At 40.6% G+C, this 19,401-nt stretch overlaps 1 protein-coding gene across 1 annotated transcript; it reads right to left on the bottom strand.

Moving 5' to 3' along the window:
* Positions 1 to 4,969: 4,969 nt before the first annotated feature.
* Positions 4,970 to 6,908, bottom strand: LOC120954829 (cytochrome P450 4C1-like). Its single transcript, XM_040375065.2, has 5 exons — positions 6,557 to 6,908; positions 6,204 to 6,489; positions 5,866 to 5,992; positions 5,621 to 5,788; positions 4,970 to 5,551 (listed from the first exon to the last, which is right to left on the bottom strand). The coding sequence occupies exons 1-5, from the start codon at positions 6,906 to 6,908 to the stop codon at positions 4,970 to 4,972; spliced, it is 1,515 nt and encodes a 504-aa protein (XP_040230999.2).
* Between the last annotated feature and the right edge of the window lie 12,493 nt (positions 6,909 to 19,401).

Raw genomic sequence — 19,401 nt, 5'->3', positions numbered from 1 at the left:
TGCGTGTGAATAGATCATGATTTATCTCTTTATTGGAAGCGCACTGCTGAGAATATTCACGCAACCGAGATTTTATCAAATCTTAAACTAGATTCTAATGTCTAACATTCACTCACGTTATGGTTGCTGGGTAGTATCTTGGTGAATTTCTGGCGTGTTTTAACAAGTTATCACTTGACATTTTGGGGAAGGTAGGTAAAGACGGACACGTTAAGGGAAATGGTAAAAATCTAGGGATATATAAGTGCTCTGTAATGGGATGGGATCCGAAGCCCCATTGAGGGATAATACAGGCTCTCCCATCCAACTCCTATTCCGACACGTCCTCGTCGTGCAGAGTGGTAACATGTGTCACCACATATCCAAGCTTGGGTACACGGGCTTGACCCAACCCCTTGGGCGGATGGTGGCACATGGCGAACCAGGAGGGGGGTGGGTATCCCGGGAAACTGGGTGCCTGAACGTCGGGAGGGCAACCCGACGCTAAACAAAACGGTCACGTGGGCGCGGGGCCAGTCACCCAGTCCCATGAACCAACGACTACGGAAAGCCACATAAATTTTCGAAACGGACATCCCGATACCGACCATACGCAATGCCCCCGGACTACTCCAGTTCGGTAGTAGATTGGTCCAGTTCGCCGCAGCGAACAATCTGGTTGTAGGAAGTACCAAATTTGCGCGCAAAAAAATCCACAAGATCACATGGGCGCACCCGCGTGGAGAATCCTTCAACCAGATCGACCAAGTGTTAATAAGCCGCCGACGACAGTCGAGCCTGTTAAACGTCAGAACTTATCGAGGAGCCAATATCGATTCTGATCACTACTTGGTTGGCTTAGTGATACGTTGTAGAATCGCCCGCCCCCGCGCCAATGGGGGCGGAGAAAACACGCAGCCTCGGCTCAACACGGACTCTCTAAGGGACATTGCTGTCCAACAGGAATTCAAAACCGCTTTAGAAGAGTCTCTACTACCAGAAGGCAGATACGAAACTACGAGCGAGAGGTGGAACGCTCTAAAAACAAAAATAATAAACTGTGCAAGAAATATACTCCCACCACGTCGTGGCAACACCAAATCTGGCTGGTTCGACGATGAATGCAGACAAGTGACCGAACGTAAGAATACTGCATACCGAGCAATGCAGCAACGGCATAGAACGCGGGCATGCGCAGAGGAATATTCACGGCTTAGACGCGAAGAGAAACGAGTTCACCGCTCCAAGAAGCATGCTTTGGAAGAGCAAAACATGCGGGAACTCGAGCAAACCAGAGAGGCGTACGGACCAACACGAAAGTTTTACCAAGCGATAGCAGGTCACCGAAACAACGTTGTACCTAAGGTAACCTGCTGTCGCAACAAGGATGGAGATCTGGTCAGTAACCAGCCAGAGGTCCTCTCGCGGTGGGCTCAGTACTTTGATGAATTACTCAATGACCAGTTTAGCGAACAGCTAGAAGCGCCACTAGCAGATAGTGTCATGCTACTGCCACCTAGCATAGAAGAAACACGAAAGGCTATCCGTCGGCTGAAAAATAACAAGGCACCCGGAACCGACGGAATTGCAGCCGAACTGGTCAAGAATGGAGGTGCACGACTAGAAAACGAGATTCATCAAATTGTTACTGAGGTGTGGGATAGGGAATCGATGCCTTGTGATTGGAATCTCGGCATCATCTACCCCATATACAAGAAGGGAGATAGGTTGGACTGCAACAACTACAGGGGTATTACGGTGTTGAATACCGCCTATAAAATATTCTCCCTGATCCTTCAAGATCGCCTTGTCCCGCACGTCGAAGAGATAGTAGGAAACTATCAAAGAGGATTCCGAAACGGAAAATCAACCACTGATCAGATCTTCGCCATGCGGCAGATCTTGGAGAAGATGGCTGAATACAGAAACGACACATACCATCTCTTCATAGACTTCAAAGCTGCATATGATAGCATAGCCAGAGTAAAACTGTACGACGCTATGAGCTCATTTGGAATCCCGGCCAAACTGATAAGGCTAGTTAGAATGACTATGACCAACGTCACATGCCAGGTAAGGGTGGATGGAAAACTCTCAGGACCTTTTGCTACCACCAAGGGTCTGCGCCAGGGGGACGGGCTTGCCTGCAGTGGCGGATTAATTGTATCGGGGGCCCTAGGCGGAAAGACGAGTTGAGGCCTCCTGTAAATGGTAAATGTTGTTGTGGCGGGGGAGGGGGGGGGGGGGGTAGAGGCACAAAACTTGCTTTTGCGAGATGGAACAGTCGGGGGCCCCTTCGATCATCAGTCACAGGCTCTAAAATTTTTGCTGACGGGGGGGAGGGGGGGGTGCAAATGATTCGCCAGCCTTGGGGCCCTAACGGGCAACCTTCCGGGGGCCCTTGTCGTTAGTACTCTGTCCATAGGACATACTATAGAATGGCAATCTACGGGGCCCCTAAATCGGCGGGGCCCCAGACGACCGCCTAGTCCGCCTACCGTAAGATCCGCCACTGCTTGCCTGTCTCCTATACAACTTGGCGCTAGAGAGGGCCATCCGCGACTTGAGGGTGGAGACTACGGGAACCATCTTCTATAAGTCAACCCAGATCCTGGCATACGCTGATGATATAGACATCATTGGTCTGCGGCTCTCCTATGTAGCAGAAGCCTACCAAGGGATTGAGCAGGCTGCAGAGAACCTCGGATTGCAGATAAACGAGGCAAAGACCAAACTGATGGTGGCAACATCAGCGGGCCTACCATTAAATAATCCGAATCTACGTAGGCGTGATGTACAGATAGGTGAACGCACTTTTGAAGTCGTCCCAGAATTCACCTATCTTGGGTCAAAGGTCAGCAACGACAACAGTATGGAAGTTGAGTTGCGCGCAAGGATGCTGGCTGCCAACCGGTCATTCTACAGCCTGAAAAAGCAGTTCACCTCAAAGAACCTGTCGCGACGGACGAAGCTGGGACTATATAGTACCTATATAGTACCAGTACTCACATACGCCTCTGAGACATGGACACTGTCCAAATCTGACGAAGCCCTCTTAGCCGCGTTCGAGAGGAAGATGCTCAGAAGGATACTTGGCCCCGTATGTGTGGAAGGACAATGGAGGAGCCGCTATAATGACGAGCTATACGAGATGTACGGCGATCTCACTGTCGTACAGCGTATTAAGCTCGCCAGGCTCCGGTGGGCTGGCCATGTTGTACGCATGGAAACGGACGACCCAGCCCGTAAAGTCTTTTTAGGCCGTCCACAAGGACAGAGGAGGCGTGGTAGGCCCAAATTGAGGTGGCAAGATGGCGTGGAGGCGTCCGCCATTAAGGCCGGGATAACGGACTGGCAGACGAAGGCGCGAGACCGTGAGCGGTTTCGGACACTCCTGAGGCAGGCCAAGACCGCAAAGCGGTTGTAGCGCCGGATAAAGTAAAAGTAAAGTATATAAGTGCAACGACCATGAAAATGTGCATACATTATCTTACACTCGTGCAGTTTTGAAATGTTCGGGTAAGACGGACACCTGATATGGGAAAGATGGACACCATGAAGGGTAAGATGGACACCTGTAGAAAAGGATAGAAAGTGAAGAGTTTTACAATATTTAAACAAATTCTATCGCTTTCCACGTCCTGGTACGTTTATAAACCAATTCTTGGTCTATTGCAACGGCGATTTATTCAGCCATGAATTTAGGAATTGTAAACACCGTTTCTAATATATCGTAGAATGCAGCATCTAAAGCATTATTGACATATCGCGCACTTACAGCTGACGTTGCTCCAGCTTACAGAACAACAGTCTAGAACTTCCTTTTAGGAAATTACTCCGCAAAAAGTCCACGACCCCAGTATTCATGAGGGACTTGTTAACAGTTTAATCCATTTTCCACCATGTCAAAATTCAACATTTGATTTTTGTAATCCAATAGAATTTCTCATCTATTCCTGAACAATGTCGTATAAATGCCTCATCTTTTTATTGCTTAAAGTTGTCCAAGTCGTGAGAACATATTGGATTTCGTGAAGCGCCTCATCAGCGTCGAGCGAGTAATATCATAACGAATGGCTACTATTTTGACCGGTGTTTCATTTCTCGCTTATTTCAATACTTTCTCTAGCTACTGATTGATTTATAGCATCGGAATATCCTTATTTAAGGTATTTGAAGAAATCTATTTATCACCAATTGATATAAGATGTAAAAAAATCAATAAATTCGGTGTCCATCTTTCCCTACAACAAGGTGTCCGTCTTTCCCGCTTTGATGTCAGAATGTTTAAACCACCAGAAAACAATATTTTGTATTGCTTTTATCCTCGTTCTTTCGCCAGTTTTTTCACTAATGATCACGACAACTCATTCATGAAATAAAACTTCCGGAAATATAAACAATACAAGTTGTAGAGCTTAAGATCGGCAGCAGTCAAATTAGATCCACAAGGGTTCACATGATTGAAAATTTATTTTGTTCGTGGATTTAACCAATTTTATATATATTATGCCAAAAATGTTCTCAAATGTGTTGTTTTACCTTCAGTTTGGATTCTACATTGTTGAATTACTCGAAAATTACCTTTTTCATGCATTTATGAGAAGTGTCCATCTTACCCGCAGTGTCCGTCTTTACCTACCTTCCCCTACCCACACGAAGCACTTTGTTTCTCAACATAAACATAAATTACATTGTTCGATTAATTTCAGGAAGAGAGCAGCAGAGGAACAATCGCTTTTGCTCGACTCTCTCTCTCTCTCTCTCTCTCTCTCTCTCTCTCTTTCTCTCTTTCTCTCTCTCTCTCTCTCTCTCTCTTTCTCTTTCTATCTCTCATTCTCTCTCTCTCTCTCTCTCTCACATACACACACACACACACACACACACACACACATGAGGGTCCCCGTGCGACAACGGGAGTCTTTCGAAGATTCCCCCTCCTTGTAAAACAAAAAAAACACACACACACACACACACACACACACTGCACCTACATCCTCTTCTCTACCTCTACTAAATATTCAGACTCGAGCTTCAGCGTCAGGCCGAACCGAAACTGCAGATCATTCATTTGCAGATCCGAGCGAAGCCGCAACCGGCGCAGTATGCTGGACAGCGTCACCTTCATGCTGAGCATGGCGTACCGCCCGCCGATACAGTTGCGCGCACCGGCACTGAACGGTATGAACACGTTCGCGCTTCTGCCTACGCTTCGTTCCGGCAGAAACCGGTCTGGGTCAAAAACGTCCGCGTCCGGGCCCCAAACATCCTTACGGCGGTGCATTGAAAATATGCTCATCACTATCAAACTGTCACGCGGTATGTGTACACCAGCTATCTCAATGTCTTTCATCGTTTGGCGTGCAATGTTCGGTCCGGACGGGGCTAGCCGAAGGCTCTCCTTGATTACGCGCTCCATGTAGGTCAGCTTCTTGAGATCCTCCACCTCAATGTCCTGATCGGGATTGGGAAACACGTCCATCACCTCGCGGTACACGCGCTCCTGTATCGCTGGGTGCATGGCAAGGAACAGACAGGTGTGTGTCACCTGAAGTGCAGTAGTGTCATTGCCCTGCGGTGGAAACCATTATTGAGCTGGTTGCATAAGGAATGCTTTCTCCCATCGATTCGTCACACTTACCGCCGCTATCATCGCGTAAATATTGTGCGTAACTTCGATGTCGGTAAAGGGATTTCCGTTGTGCTGCGCCGCCAACAGCTGGTCGGCAAATATGAGTGGCTTTTTGTAGTCCTCACACTCATCTTCAATGGCGGTAGAGTTTATGCGAGCCTTTGCCTTTTCAATTACCTATTCAATAAAGCATACAGTCCGTTGTGATTATTTTTGTGAGCGTCAATTTCACTGCAACCATCAAGAGGCCTAACCGTTTCAAAGAAACGAAAGCAGGATGAGCGATGTTCAGACTCCTCCGTGAAGTCGCGCGAAAACCGGTACAGCAGCTCGATGTAATGATGGATACTGACCATACGTTTCGCGACCAGCTCGAACCATCTGAAAAAGCTCGCACAAAACGTCGAGACGGCAAACAAGGCAACAAAGGAAAACGGGTTGCGAGTAAACAGCAAATGAGTAAACGAGAACAATCGCAGACAGGGAAACAAAGCAAAATGGATTGTGGTTAAACAAACAGGACAGCATCAGGAAAAAAATATCTTAAAATAGCAAACAGGAGAACAGGTTGCAGACCATTCGCATCGCTTACCGGTCGAGATTCTCAATGAACGTTTCCTTGCCTGGCTGCTCCATCACATCGCAGCCAATCGTCGTCCCGCACACCATTTCCAGCGTACATTTGCTTATGAAAGGGAAGATGGATATCGACCGGCCGACGTCACCCACACTTTGCTCCATGTGCTGCACCATCTGCCTGGAGCACTGCACAAACACCGGAATAAAACTGTTCAGTATGCGCGTGTTGAAGGTCGGATTGAGCGCTTTCCGTTGCGTTTTCCACAAATGATCTGAGAAAGAAACAGAAAAGAAACACACGCATCACTTTTATCTTCATTTTCACCAACGCTTCCACTGTCACTCCTCATCACGCTCTGTCCCTACAGTGTCCCGCAAAGATTGCGTGCTCCAGCTTCACAAAGTCGTAGAAAAACGGTTTCTTCAGACAATCGGGATGGCTAAGTACTGCATTCATGATGTCCGGATGCGAGGTAGCCAGCACCAGCTTTGGACCGAGCCATGCCTTAAACCAACCATCATACTGCCGGAACTGTTGCAGTATCTGATTGAACAGATCAACGCTTGACTTTCCGATGAAAAGCTGCGCATTCCCTATAATGGGATAGTACGGCTGCACCACCGGCAGGTGGGATGCAAACCGATGGCGCTGTACGATCCACACCTGCCACAGTCCGAGGGCTGCTAGCACCAAAGCCACCAACCAAAACCACCACATCTTGTTGATCCTTACACTTGCACTGCTTTGCACTGACTGGCATGTAAACAGGGCGCTAGTGGGAATATATATTCCCCATTGATGCCGACCTTGAGATTGCCTTGGAGTTTGGACAGGTACCCGAATTTGATCCTCATCTGTTTCCCACACATCTCCTCTTGTTCTGGTTGTACATTGCAAAAAAGTGAATGTAAAGTGTTGTTGCTTTTGTTAAACTGATGCTGTTCACCTCAGTGGCATCAGCTAAAAACACCACCGCACAGTGGGGCAAGGGCGGTCGGAAATATTATTTACTTTTATTCAAAAATAAAACAACAATATTCCACTCTTGTTCTAGCATCTTTTTTATTACAAACAGAAAGAAATCGTTCTAAAAACAACATTTTTCAACTTTGGCAATAAATAGAAAAATTTATACTTTTGTATATCTTCATTATTTTCTCCATACCTCATTTTACTTGCGGTCAACATGCTGTCAAAAATTCAAACTTATCATTTAATCTCAATTGTGGAAAAATGCATTCAAACATGTTTGGAGCGTGCGCCGTTGCACGGTGCGCAATACAAAAATCGTTCACCTGCACTACCACACAAACGATACAACGTCCTGTACTTGGCGTTGCAGCGTGTTTGGGATTTTAATACTTTTTGAAAATTTTCTTTCTAGATTATTCTAACCTCAAAGCTAGAATTAACTTCGAGTACCTGCTCGAAAACACGGTGTTGTTTACATTTACCCCAAGGTGCATTAAAAAGGTCACGAGGTGGAATCTAGAATCAATGTGTATGTAGTCCAGGTGGTCTCATAGTATGTTTTTTAAACCAAATTTGAATATCACTTTTTAACAGAATGGGTGAAAACTTTTGTTCAAACAAGCTTTCTGGCGGCTTGACAAATACTCAAAACACTCTTAAAATCTTCATTAAGAAGAAAAAGCGATAAAAATCAGCCTTCTAAATGCATACACCTTGGGATAAGCCCATCTGTATATTCTATTCACTTAGATAGCTGCTCGAAAACTGCTATACAATGCAATCAGCTGACAGGCTGAAATTTCAGCCTACGAACTTACAACGAAAAGGGCCCCATTTTTAGATCTTTTGAGGCCGGTATCGAACTTGATGCAATATACACTGATTTTAATGCTGCATTTGATAGTTTACCTCATTCTTTATTATTAGCTAAATTGTCTAAACTTGGTTTTGGTGATGGCATTATTAGCTGGCTGTCCTCATACTTAAGTAATCGATCTTGCAGGGTTAAAACCGGGTCGTACTTATCTGAGGAGTTTTTTTGTACGTCAGGTGTCCCTCAGGGTTGTGTGCTAAGTCCACTTCTGTTTTCTTTGTTCATCAATGATGTTTGTAATGTTTTACCTCCTGATGGTCATCTCCTTTATGCGGATGATATCAAAAATTTTCTTCTGATCAAATGTGTCTTCTTCTTCTGATTGTATGAGGCTTCAGCATTACCTCAAAGCATTTGTTCATTGGTGTTCATCCAATTTACTTCGCCTGTGCCCTGAAAAATGTTCTGTTATTTCTTTCTCTCACTCTCTTTCTCCTATTTTATTTAACTATACTCTCTCTCTAACTCGTACCTCTCTCATGTTATGTCCATCCGTGACCTTGGTATTATACTTGAAAGACGTCTTAACTTTAAACTGCAGCTTGATGAGGTTCTGCTAAAAGCTAAGCGAACCCTTGGGTTTATTTTACGTTTTACCTCTATTTTTAGAGATCAAAGCTTCCTAAGAAACCTTTATTGTGCTCTGGTAAGGCCTATTCTTGAATATGCTAGTATCATCTGGAATCCTCCCACTATTGATGGCTGTTCGAGAATTGAAAGCATTCAGCGCCTCTTTACCAGGATTGCTTTTCGTCGTTTGTTCGGTGCTGCCTCACTACCTCCCTATGAAACGCGATTGCAGTTATTCAATCTTCACTCTTTAAGCTTCCACCGCCAAGTGTTTCAGGCATGTTTTATTGGTGGCTTATTACTTTCTGCTACTGATGCTCCTGATTTACTCTCGTCAATCTCACTGTATGTTCCCTCTCGTTCTCTTCGTCAACGTGATCCTCTGTCAATTGAAACACGTCATACTTTTTATACTTTCAATGATCATCTTCCATCCTGTTTCAGGTTGCTTAACCACTTTTACTATCTCTTTGATTTCGACTCCTCTCTTGACTCTTTCCGTAACCGTATTTTTCTTCTAAGTATCTTTAATTATTCTTCTTAGTATTCATTTACTCTCTTTTTTCATTAAGTTTATGATAGTCTCTACGCTCTACCTATGTTTTTTTTCTTTTATTTTTTTGCTAGGTCAAGACTAGTTTAGTTAGGCTTAGATTTTCATGAATTATTTGGTTTATTTGTTAGTGTTTAATTAGTTTTAAGCCTGTTTTATTTAGCCTTGATGGCGGATATTGGATTAATAAATGAAATGAAATGAAATGAAATGAAATCATCAAACTTGTTTGGACAAAATACAGTTCATATCTGTATGAAACTTTATGAAACAGAGATGAACTTGAGCAGAACAAACTGCCACCCTGCGCATCAATAAAAACTCCCATTTAAAAACTTTTTTTCGCCACTTTTTTATCGATATCAATTACTGAACAATCAGTTATATCAGAAAGGCTTTGTGGTATGTTCGATTTTTGAGTACTGTGGATACTGTTTTGAAACGGACTTTCGACACTTGATCGTCTAGGCGATCATAGAAACCTATAAGAGGTTTCCCTTACTGGAAACGTTGGAGTTTAGAGGCCTTACCTTGAGTAGGGGGACATAAGTAAATTCTTTAAATGAGAAGTCGATAGATGTTGGATGGGCATAGACCTATCCTAACAGTCTGAACGAATCTGACCTGCCATGATCGGAATTGGTTTTATTTATACTCAAAAGAATTTAAATGTTTCGCACCTTTGGTTCCGGGTTGTATGTTGGGAAGTTATTGTTCTCACTAAGCTAGTTACGTTTGTCTTTTGTTGGTAAGAACGATGGTTTCAAACGATATTTTCTTTCCTTTTTTACAGTTTCCAGTTCGTGTTCTGAAACGTATTCTGAAAACATTTTTTTGCTTTTACGTTGGTGTTTATCTTTCCAATGAATACTGAATTACCGTGTTCCTTCGAATTATGGCCACTTAAGGCAATTGTTTTAATTTCAAATGTTCCTACTATTTCATTTTCAATCGGTCAGAGCGATATGGACTAACTTCTTGCACGCGGGAAAAACAATAATTTCATTCGAAAGTAACTGGAAATAACCTGTATTGCAGAATGTTTGTCTCAAGTGATCCGCGGACCACAGGTTGGAGACCACTGCTATAGATCAGCTGCTTTCTAAATGATCGAGCGTTGAGAGCCAGGAGAATGCATTTTTTTTATTTTACTCATACTCATTATCATAGTATTATAGTTAATAAACAAAATAACTAGTTAATAGTATTAAACAATGCGATTGGTTATATTGTTGTTTGTCTTAAATTATTTTATCATCCAAGCAAGTTTCAAATTCATTTTATTAAGTTACAATTACTAAAATTGATTGTAAAGATTATTCAGTTAAGAGTCAGCAGCATAGTGCGCAAAAGTCAATAAAAGTTCCAAACAACAAAGTAAAATCGCAATATCGCTTCTTAATGTACCCTGCCTTCCATGTTGCAAATTGTTTTCAGGATATTCTGAAGATGGTACAAAAACCTTAACAGCTAAAAAATTATCGAGACAAACGTACAATCGTTCAGTACTATTATGAGGCTTTACGGACAAGTATTACCAGGTCAGACAAATTGATAGCGCATTTCTTAAAAAAAAAGCTTAGAGAAAATCGTTCTGCTCTTAAAAAGCAATAGTGTGTAACCATTATTCTCGTAAAATCAAAAATCATTTTTTGGAAAATATTCGTTTCTACTTTCAAGTTTATCCTCAAATTTGACCATATTGCGGTTGGCCGGACTTTGCCGACCGCTGCCAACCGCTTTGTTAGTTAAATTTTTACGCGATCATTCATATCGATGTTTCCTTTCCATCGACCCTTCCTAATCTGACCCAAACCCTTCAACAGCTTACCTTTCCACCATCACTTCGTCCAGTCCACAATTTTGACTGGGGTCCCAAAAGTAAGCCAGGGCACGAGTTCTTATTTTTTGCGTGATAACACAGACACAGGCCAAATTAAAGAGCGCACAAATCGACATCGGAATCGATTCTTGAATGAAACCTCAACAGATAAAAAGAGCGGCTACGAGCCGTTGTGTTAAGATCTGTTTCGGAGCGACGAAGTCGAACATTTTTATTGATCCCCCCTAGATCGCCGGGGCCCCTGGTGGTGACCGTTTAACGCGCCACTGTTGGCATAATGTTCTACGCGGACAACAGGCTCTATTGAGACTTATTCAGTACCATGCAGCCAGATAGTCTGTCCTTGCTACAGTGGAAACGTTCCATTCTATGCTTGATCTAACGACGGACATGTTGTTGTGTCGAGTTGACGACTGTACCGCAAGACTGCCCATCATGCAATCGACTATTTTTCTTGATTAAGGTTGTGGTAAATTGATGCATCGAAGTTCTGATAACAAACTGTATTACATAAAATTGATTTCATGAGATTTTCCTAGTAATGTGATATCCGTTTCCCTTGTTTGAGCTTCCAATCAAGATACAATTAATAAGGATGTCAAATTAAATGGTCAGCTCAACCCATTTTTCAGGATGAAAAATGATAAACAATTAGCAACAGATTAATTGCTGCAATGAATTTTACCCCTTACTTTGAATGAATTTGATTGTTTTCACAGTAACAGACGTTTCCTGTCACATTAGTCTCAATAGTCCAATGAATTATAAATTATTAACCAGTTTTTCATCAACTATATTGCGGATAGCAAAAGCGATAACTCCAACTCTAGAAAATTCTACACCTTTTATTATTTATGTCAATCTATTCGAGAACTTCAGTTTAACCCAATAAACTGAACATTAAACCACAATTTTTCCATAGGTTTTTTTTACTCATTCTATCCCCTCAGAGCTTCTATCAGAGCATGAAAGCTGATACTTTCAACCAACCAACATGACTACCTTGCTTACACTCATCAACTACTTCCTTCCCCATCACTCCATCATTCATCATCTACTCATCATGGTTCCCTTGTTCAGGTAGTAATCGACACGATGGTTTCCCCGCGACTTACTGCAATGGTTGGGAAAATTTTACCTTGCCGGTGTAAAATCTTCCCGGACTACCGGATGTCTAAATAAAGAGTAACACGATGACAACCTTCGCATCGCCGTGATGGATACTTTGAAAATGTTATTATTTTGATGGATAGGATATTGCTTTGGCGGTGCTGAGCTTATTTATATGTAATTGATTTTACTCAAGTAAGGACATTCATAAATTTATTTAAGTGAATGCTATCGCATTTGAGGTAATTTGACACTAATTTGTATGCATAATGTTTCTAATTTAATTTGATGGCGTCGTAGAAACTTTTTTAACACTTAAAACTTTAATTTTAAATTTTATATAAATATAGGTAAAATCATAAAGAAAACAAACGGGAAAAAAATATTTGAAAGTTGACTTTAATGGGGAAGTAATTTAATAGCTTATCGGTATTTTTTGTGATAGCACTTTCAATTTAAAATTAGATTTGTAACGCAAACCAAATATGACAGCAAATAATAATAATGAACGAGGTTTTCTATTTGGTCTATTTACATTACATGTTCAACTGTTTACTTCAGCTTTGACATTTAATGTTTGACTATTATGAAGCCCCAGATATTTTCAATGTTATTATTTTTTTTTTTTTGAGTTTGACTCCCAGCAAATGTCTCAAAATTAGAGAGTTTTAAATAAGCGGTATCAGAGCTCCTGTTTTAGGTTTTAACGATTCACTTAAAAAATTATAGAATTATACATCTGGTTATCAGTTGACTTTAATCTATCCATTAGGCAGTTGCGACATCATATCCTCATTAGTTCATCCTCCCTATTTTTAACTTGTTTAATGTCATTGTACGCGTTTAGTTTGCCTTATTTGGGCATATTGCTCGAAGGTTGAAATTAAACACATAAAGAACAATAACGAATTTTAAAGAACATCTTTCTCCAGTCTTTTTTGTTGTACTCGTTCGCATTCTGAGTACAAACTATTTCCTCGTTTCGTAACAACTGCTCAACATGCTCATATTATACATGAACTCTTCAAGCGCATATATATAAAAAGAGGATTTCACCAAGCTATTATCTAATTTAATGAAAAGCTCTATCAAACAGAAGGGATAGAATGGGTGGTAGTACATTGAGCGGCTAAATTTAAGTGAACAAATATTTGGATTATAAAATAAACCAATTCCAACATGTTTTGTTCTTCATGCGAACGGAGTCTTTCAGCTTGATGTAATAAATAAGCATTAAAATCGCTTTAGAATTGCTAGTAAATTTCACACCAATAATCCATCCATTCCAAACCATAGTGGATATATAAACCAAACCCTCTTTATTTGAAACGGAAGCTTTGAGAAACCTGAGAGAGATTGGCAACTAAGACACCTTAGCTGACAGAAATTGTACTAATTTTCGCAAGAATGGAATCTGTTTGCCGAGTAGAAATGGGGCAGGATAAAACCGAAGTTACAACTCAGCAATAAATTTAGTTACCAAGCAAGATGAAACCTTCAGAGTGGACCTTGGGACCTACATTGGAGTGCATACAATTAATTATGCCCCAACACTCGGAATTCATTTAATATTTAAACGTCATTGCCAATGATCTTTCGTGCAGGCAACGAAAGAAATGGGTGAGAAATGATTGCATTCAAAATTATGTTGGTTATCATCATAGAATTTTCCAGGAGATAGGAAGCGTGCCAGACAGCATCAGTATCATAGTCACAGTAATTTAGAACAAACCATTTGCCTGATTCTTGAATAAAATTCTCAGTGGACCGTTTCTAGGTCCATTTAGTAAGGTGTTTAGTAAGTTGAAAAGCATTTGACGTTCTATAGAGCAAAGGCACTGGTCTGATTCATTATCAATGAAGATCAAATTTTATTTATTCAACGTAAAAATGAATAAATTCTGCTTCTTGAACATCGGCTCAGATACACTCATGAGCTCCCTCAAAAGTATTATTTGCATTATCTCTATTATCATTCAATTTAATACATGTTTTTCATTTTACCGCATTGAAGAGCTGCTCTAACTGCCCCACTGTACGCCGCTTTCGAAGCGAAAACCCCGCTTTCACATCAAACTTCCTTTGTCCGGCCAATTTTCAATGGGTATGAAGGTATAATCATTGCCCAAAGTTCTCGCGGCACGCTCCATCTTCTTACAATTTTACCCCTTTTAGGATGTGAACCACTCAAAATAACCTCTGTTGCTGGATTGTAGCGTGGTTGTACAAGACAACAAGCAAAATTTCTTATTATTTTTTGCTCTGTACAAGTAATAATAATGGAAATTTGTAGAAAATGAAGACGTTTCCGCACAATAATAAACTTACGGTGCGGCACGGTGCCACCAAGCCAATTGGCCCCCGATGGCTATACTTTTCGCATTTAGTCTCCCCTTTTTCTTGAAACACTTGTGTATCGGTGCGCGGTTGTACAACAGGCAAAGTTTTAACTTTCTCCCCAAGGAGTGGCGGTTTTGCTTAGGCGAGTAATCACATCTTTAGCTGCGTATTGCGCTCTTGCGCCCAAACATCTTACCAAGACAGGGCTTAAGGAAGCGAGCACCGATGACGAAAGAAAAAGTTTTGTCCCATAAAAAGGCCGCAGCAAGCAAGCGTGGTGAGAGTTGGGTGTGTATTTTTTTTACCAAGAGTTTGTTCTGAATTTGTAGCATGGGACCGACTAAACCAAAGTGTGAATGTTATACAGGACAAACCGTGGTAGTTTAAAAATGCAACGGGTAATAATATTCGTATTTTTACAATCGTAGCCTGAGTTACCCACGCAAAACAGTACATGGTCATGCTGCTGCTGCTCAAGACGACAATCTGTTTGTATGGTTTGTGCGCAAGGTAAAGTAAACGACATCCAATTACGACAGCAATAAGCAGAGCCAGGAAATGCGTTACATCTGGTTTGTAACATCAATTGTATATGAGTTCAAAAGGGTTGCAAAAGAAAACACAATTTCACACTTTGTTTGTGTGGTGTTTGGACAAATTAACTCTTTAATTTTTGAAACCATGACATATAATGTTCACGTTGAGATATCTCGAACAAGCCAGCAAGTCAAAATTGAATATCCTAGTTGTAATTATGTGAAGTTAAAATTTGTTATGAGGTATCTTGTAAGTAGTACTGTAGTTGTACAATTGTTCAATCTTTATATAAATTCTACTAAATTTCCTACGCTATTTTCTTTATTAATTCTTACGCTAATTCCTTCACTAATTTCTAAGCTGAATTCTGCTAATTCGCTAATTTCTGCACATATACTACCGGTTATGGTTTGCCGACTGGAACTGAAATTGTAACGGTTACATACCCGGGCTAGATTCAAGAATCTTTCCGAATACGAATCTAAATGCAGATCAGTTCCAGGAACGGTTCTTGAAAAAAAAATGATATCGGGAGCTATTTCTGGATCAGCATGAGTTCATGATCGTTTCCAAGACCGGTATGGGTTCATGATCGCTTCCAGAACAGATATGCGTTCACGATATGTTCCAGGGCAGGTATGGGTTCATGATCTTGAATTCTTGGACCGGTATGAGCAGTATTGGTTCCTAAGCCGCTACGCGTTCAGTATCGGTTCCTGGGTTTGGGCATAGGTTCAGTAACCAGGTTCAAGACCGGAATTAGGGCATGTACAGTTCATGAATCAGAAAAGGTGATGTATTGGTGTCCAGTATGGGTTTGGTTTTGGTTATAGGTCTCATACGGGGTTGTCATAAGTACCTCATTTTAATTGGTTTTAGAGACCATTGTTTCAGACGTATTCTTTACAGTAAAGGGGATCTTTGAAATTTAGTTACCTAGTCCTGTAACCTGGCGAAATTTACTAATTTCTCTTAAATCTTATTGTAGGTTGTATCTTAGAAGTCCAATATCCATCAAAACCTTTCAACTAAATAACTCACCAAATACAACATTCAACAGGATTAAAAATGCCCATCCAAAACCAGTTTAAATCAATATCCATCTTAGCGTCAGTTGTTTTTGTATACTTGCCATTTAGAATTCTTCATCTTCTATAGCACAACAACCGTTTTCGGTCAAGGCCTGCCTCTACCACAAGTGGGATTGGCTTTCAGTGACTTAATTATTTAGAATACAGTCATGGAAAAAAAATCAATTCGAAATGTTCGATTAGAAATGTTCGTTATGTGCATAAGGAAAAAAAGGTCAAAATTTAATTATTATCTTTTTCATTATTAAATGTTATTGATAGCTATTTTTTATTTTAGTAAAGTCCACGCAAGTTTTAACAAGAATCTTCTCATGAGCTCCAATCTCGAATCGGCTGTCCCAGAAAGGATTAACGTGCAGGCAATGTTCATAACTATTGAGTGTAGTTAGTTAAACCTAAATTCTAGTAACAAAGACAGGTTTAGATTGACAGTGATTGTGACGCAATTCTTCTACTTGGTGTAACGTCCTACACGGACATGCTGGCCTATAAGGCTTTCGGGATTTATTCAATACCACGCAGCCGGATAGTCAGTCCTTGCTACGGGGGAACGGTCCATACTGGGCTTGAACCCACGACGCCAGTGACGCCATTGGTTACATTAAATTACGATGAGTACTAAGCGTCTCCGTCATGTGGCATATGTATTTAATTATAATATTTTGTATCTTTATACTCGATATACAGTCTGTTCCCGAGTTACGCGGTTTTCTAGATTTGACAGTGTATGTGTATGGTCCAATGCAAAATGATTTGGGTTTTTGCTAAAATTTTCAAATCGCTTTACAGTCAGAAAAAAAACAAAATTTTCTGTACGATTCGTATTTTATACATTGTTTAGTGCATAAAAGAACTTAATTTTATAGATATTTTTTATTTGTACATTGACCTTTTTTACTTTTACCCTTTTTACTTATACTTTTTTTTTACTGAAAAACGTGATATTCGAGTTACGCTGATTCCTCGGGAACGCATAAACTGCCTCGGAAGCAGACTGTATATGCTGCAAAAACGTTATGTATTCTAATGTTGTAATAAATATATTCTCCAGAATATACTATACAAACTATAGATAATATAAAAGAATATAGAATATAGAATATAGAATAGAATAGAATATAGAATGTTTAAAATTTTCTCCATATTCTAGAATTTACAGTAGAACGTCGATTATCCGGGGGCGGATTAACCGGCGGGCGGCTTAACCGTGCGCATGAATGTGACAGCTGTTTAAACGTACAGCGAACATTTGCAGCGATAGTCAAGTGGGCAACCAGATTTTTGTGTAGCTCTGAGGTGTCTAAAGGTATTTTCGAAATTCATTTTTGTTCATGAACAGTTTTTAAACCTGTAGTTATTGATTAAAATAATATTTTAATAACGATTAATCGATTTATTCAAGTTGGATTAATCATAAAACTAATCAAAAAATAGTAATATAATAATTTTTATATGAAAATGACATTTCTTGGACCATTATCCGTGCAAATCGATTAACCGGCAACCGTCCGGTCCCGAGCTGCCCGGATAATCGACGTTCTACTGTATTTATATTACTTGATTTGATAATGTCGAGGAATGGAAAAAACACTCATAAGGTAAAATTATTGAGTTTTGACTTTTTAAAGTTCTTTCATTAGTGATGTATGGCTAATTCAAAACATAATCACAAATCAGTTATTTTGATTTTAATTAAGATAAGCTTCTTCAAAAGATAAAATTAAATTATTACTTTTAGGCACGAATCGGCATGTTCTATATGAAACATAAAACATAATAAAATGAATCAATATGAATATAAAAATACGAATCAACCTAAATGCACATCACTCGTCAAAGGTAAAGAAGGGGTTGTAGAGAAACATATTATGCATGAACAGTAGACAGGGAAACAAGTGCGTCGCCAATTTCATACTCTAATCGAAACCTCCAACGACACACCCTCTGCAAACAATAAATAAAAAATGAATTATACTCCTTTACTCGATCATAAAAACTGCAAATATCAATCTCCTGGAACGCGTGTTCAATCAAGCATCAGAAACCAATCAAATTTACCTCAGCAGAAAACGTTCTCTTGCGCGGGATTCAAATTATGATTGTCGCAATCCTTTACTTGGCTCCCTGCTCTACCGTTAGACGTTTGACACAATTTCAATTTATAGCACACGTGCCCACACCGTTCCTTTGATGGATTCATAATTTATCGATCCTCTTTGCATTCATCTTATCCTTCGATTCACTTGACTCGAGCATAAATACTGGCTAAACTATTTACTGTCCTGTTTTATGATTATTCCTCTTTTCAGCTCTCTTCTCTCGGGCATCATTCCATCGTGACAAGTTGCAAACAGGATACCCATTTATCGAACCCACCGATGTCACGTCATGGCAATGAGACGCGCGTCTCCTGTCAATCGTTGCGGTCTATTCCCAACAGTGCCTGCTGATGGGATGCTGAAGATAGAACCTTTTTTCTCGATTGACATATGTCTCGTGCTTTATATGGTTTGGTTTTCACTTAAACGGAATGAAAAGCTTTCTCATACCCACAAAGCACGGGAATATATTGAATATTTTGCCGTAATGATCATGCTACACGCAGCGTGGATCAGACGCTCTCACGGTCCAGCGCCATCCCCTACGAATCCACAACTCCACTTGGGTCTGCTATGCCTTAGTCCGCTGACATAGGTACATCATGGTTAGTACATCGAAGAGCTGCTCCTTTTTTGTCATTCCTCTCATTCAAAGCTAAACATCCTCTATCGCCGGACACTATTAGTGTAATTGTTGTATATATATACAGTAACGGCCACCTAAAGTCGGACACGACATATTTTTACCTATCATCTGACTTTGAGGTACACCTGTACCCTGGACAGTTCTGTAGCCCTCTTATTGGAACATTTTTTTCACCCATGGGTGAGAACACTCTGCAGCTATGTCCTTGCAAAAAATCAGACCGATAACTTATAACATCTCGGAACACTATGCATAAATGTGATAAAAGGTATGAAATGTATGCTGTCCACTGAAAGTCGGACAATCTTCATTTAATAACAAAATGATCACGTAGCATGCCAATATTGGCCAATATGGTTCTTAAATCATTTGATATCAGTTATTAAAGGTCCATCGACTAGTTTGGGTGGTCATGTGGTGGCTGAATCAGCCAAAAACCATTGGTGGAAGGCTCCAACAAAAGTACCACAGTAATTTTGAATAGAGTTATTGTTTTTCACAATTTTATCACTCGTTTGTTTCATTGCGATAAGCGGCGTAGCTCATGTCGTTCTCGTTCTCTCTTTCCTACCTCA

The sequence above is a fragment of the Anopheles coluzzii genome, chromosome 3 (assembly GCF_943734685.1).
Source record: "Anopheles coluzzii chromosome 3, AcolN3, whole genome shotgun sequence".
In the NCBI taxonomy this organism is placed as follows: domain Eukaryota; kingdom Metazoa; phylum Arthropoda; class Insecta; order Diptera; family Culicidae; genus Anopheles; species Anopheles coluzzii.
The sequence above is the reverse complement of the archived record's forward strand: the minus strand, read 5'-3'. Positions and strand labels throughout refer to the sequence as shown.

Excerpts from the sequence above, each read along its gene's own strand:
- LOC120954829 (XM_040375065.2), bottom strand. The coding sequence starts at position 6,908 with ATGTGGTGGTTTTGGTTGGTGGCTTTGGTGCTAGCAGCCCTCGGACTG. Across the intron at positions 6,490-6,556 it reads CGCAATCTTTGCGGGACACT|TGTGTTTCTTTTCTGTTTCT; the intron begins GTAGGGACAGAG and ends AAAAGTGATGCG. Across the intron at positions 5,552-5,620 it reads TTTACGCGATGATAGCGGCG|GGCAATGACACTACTGCACT; the intron begins GTAAGTGTGACG and ends TTTCCACCGCAG.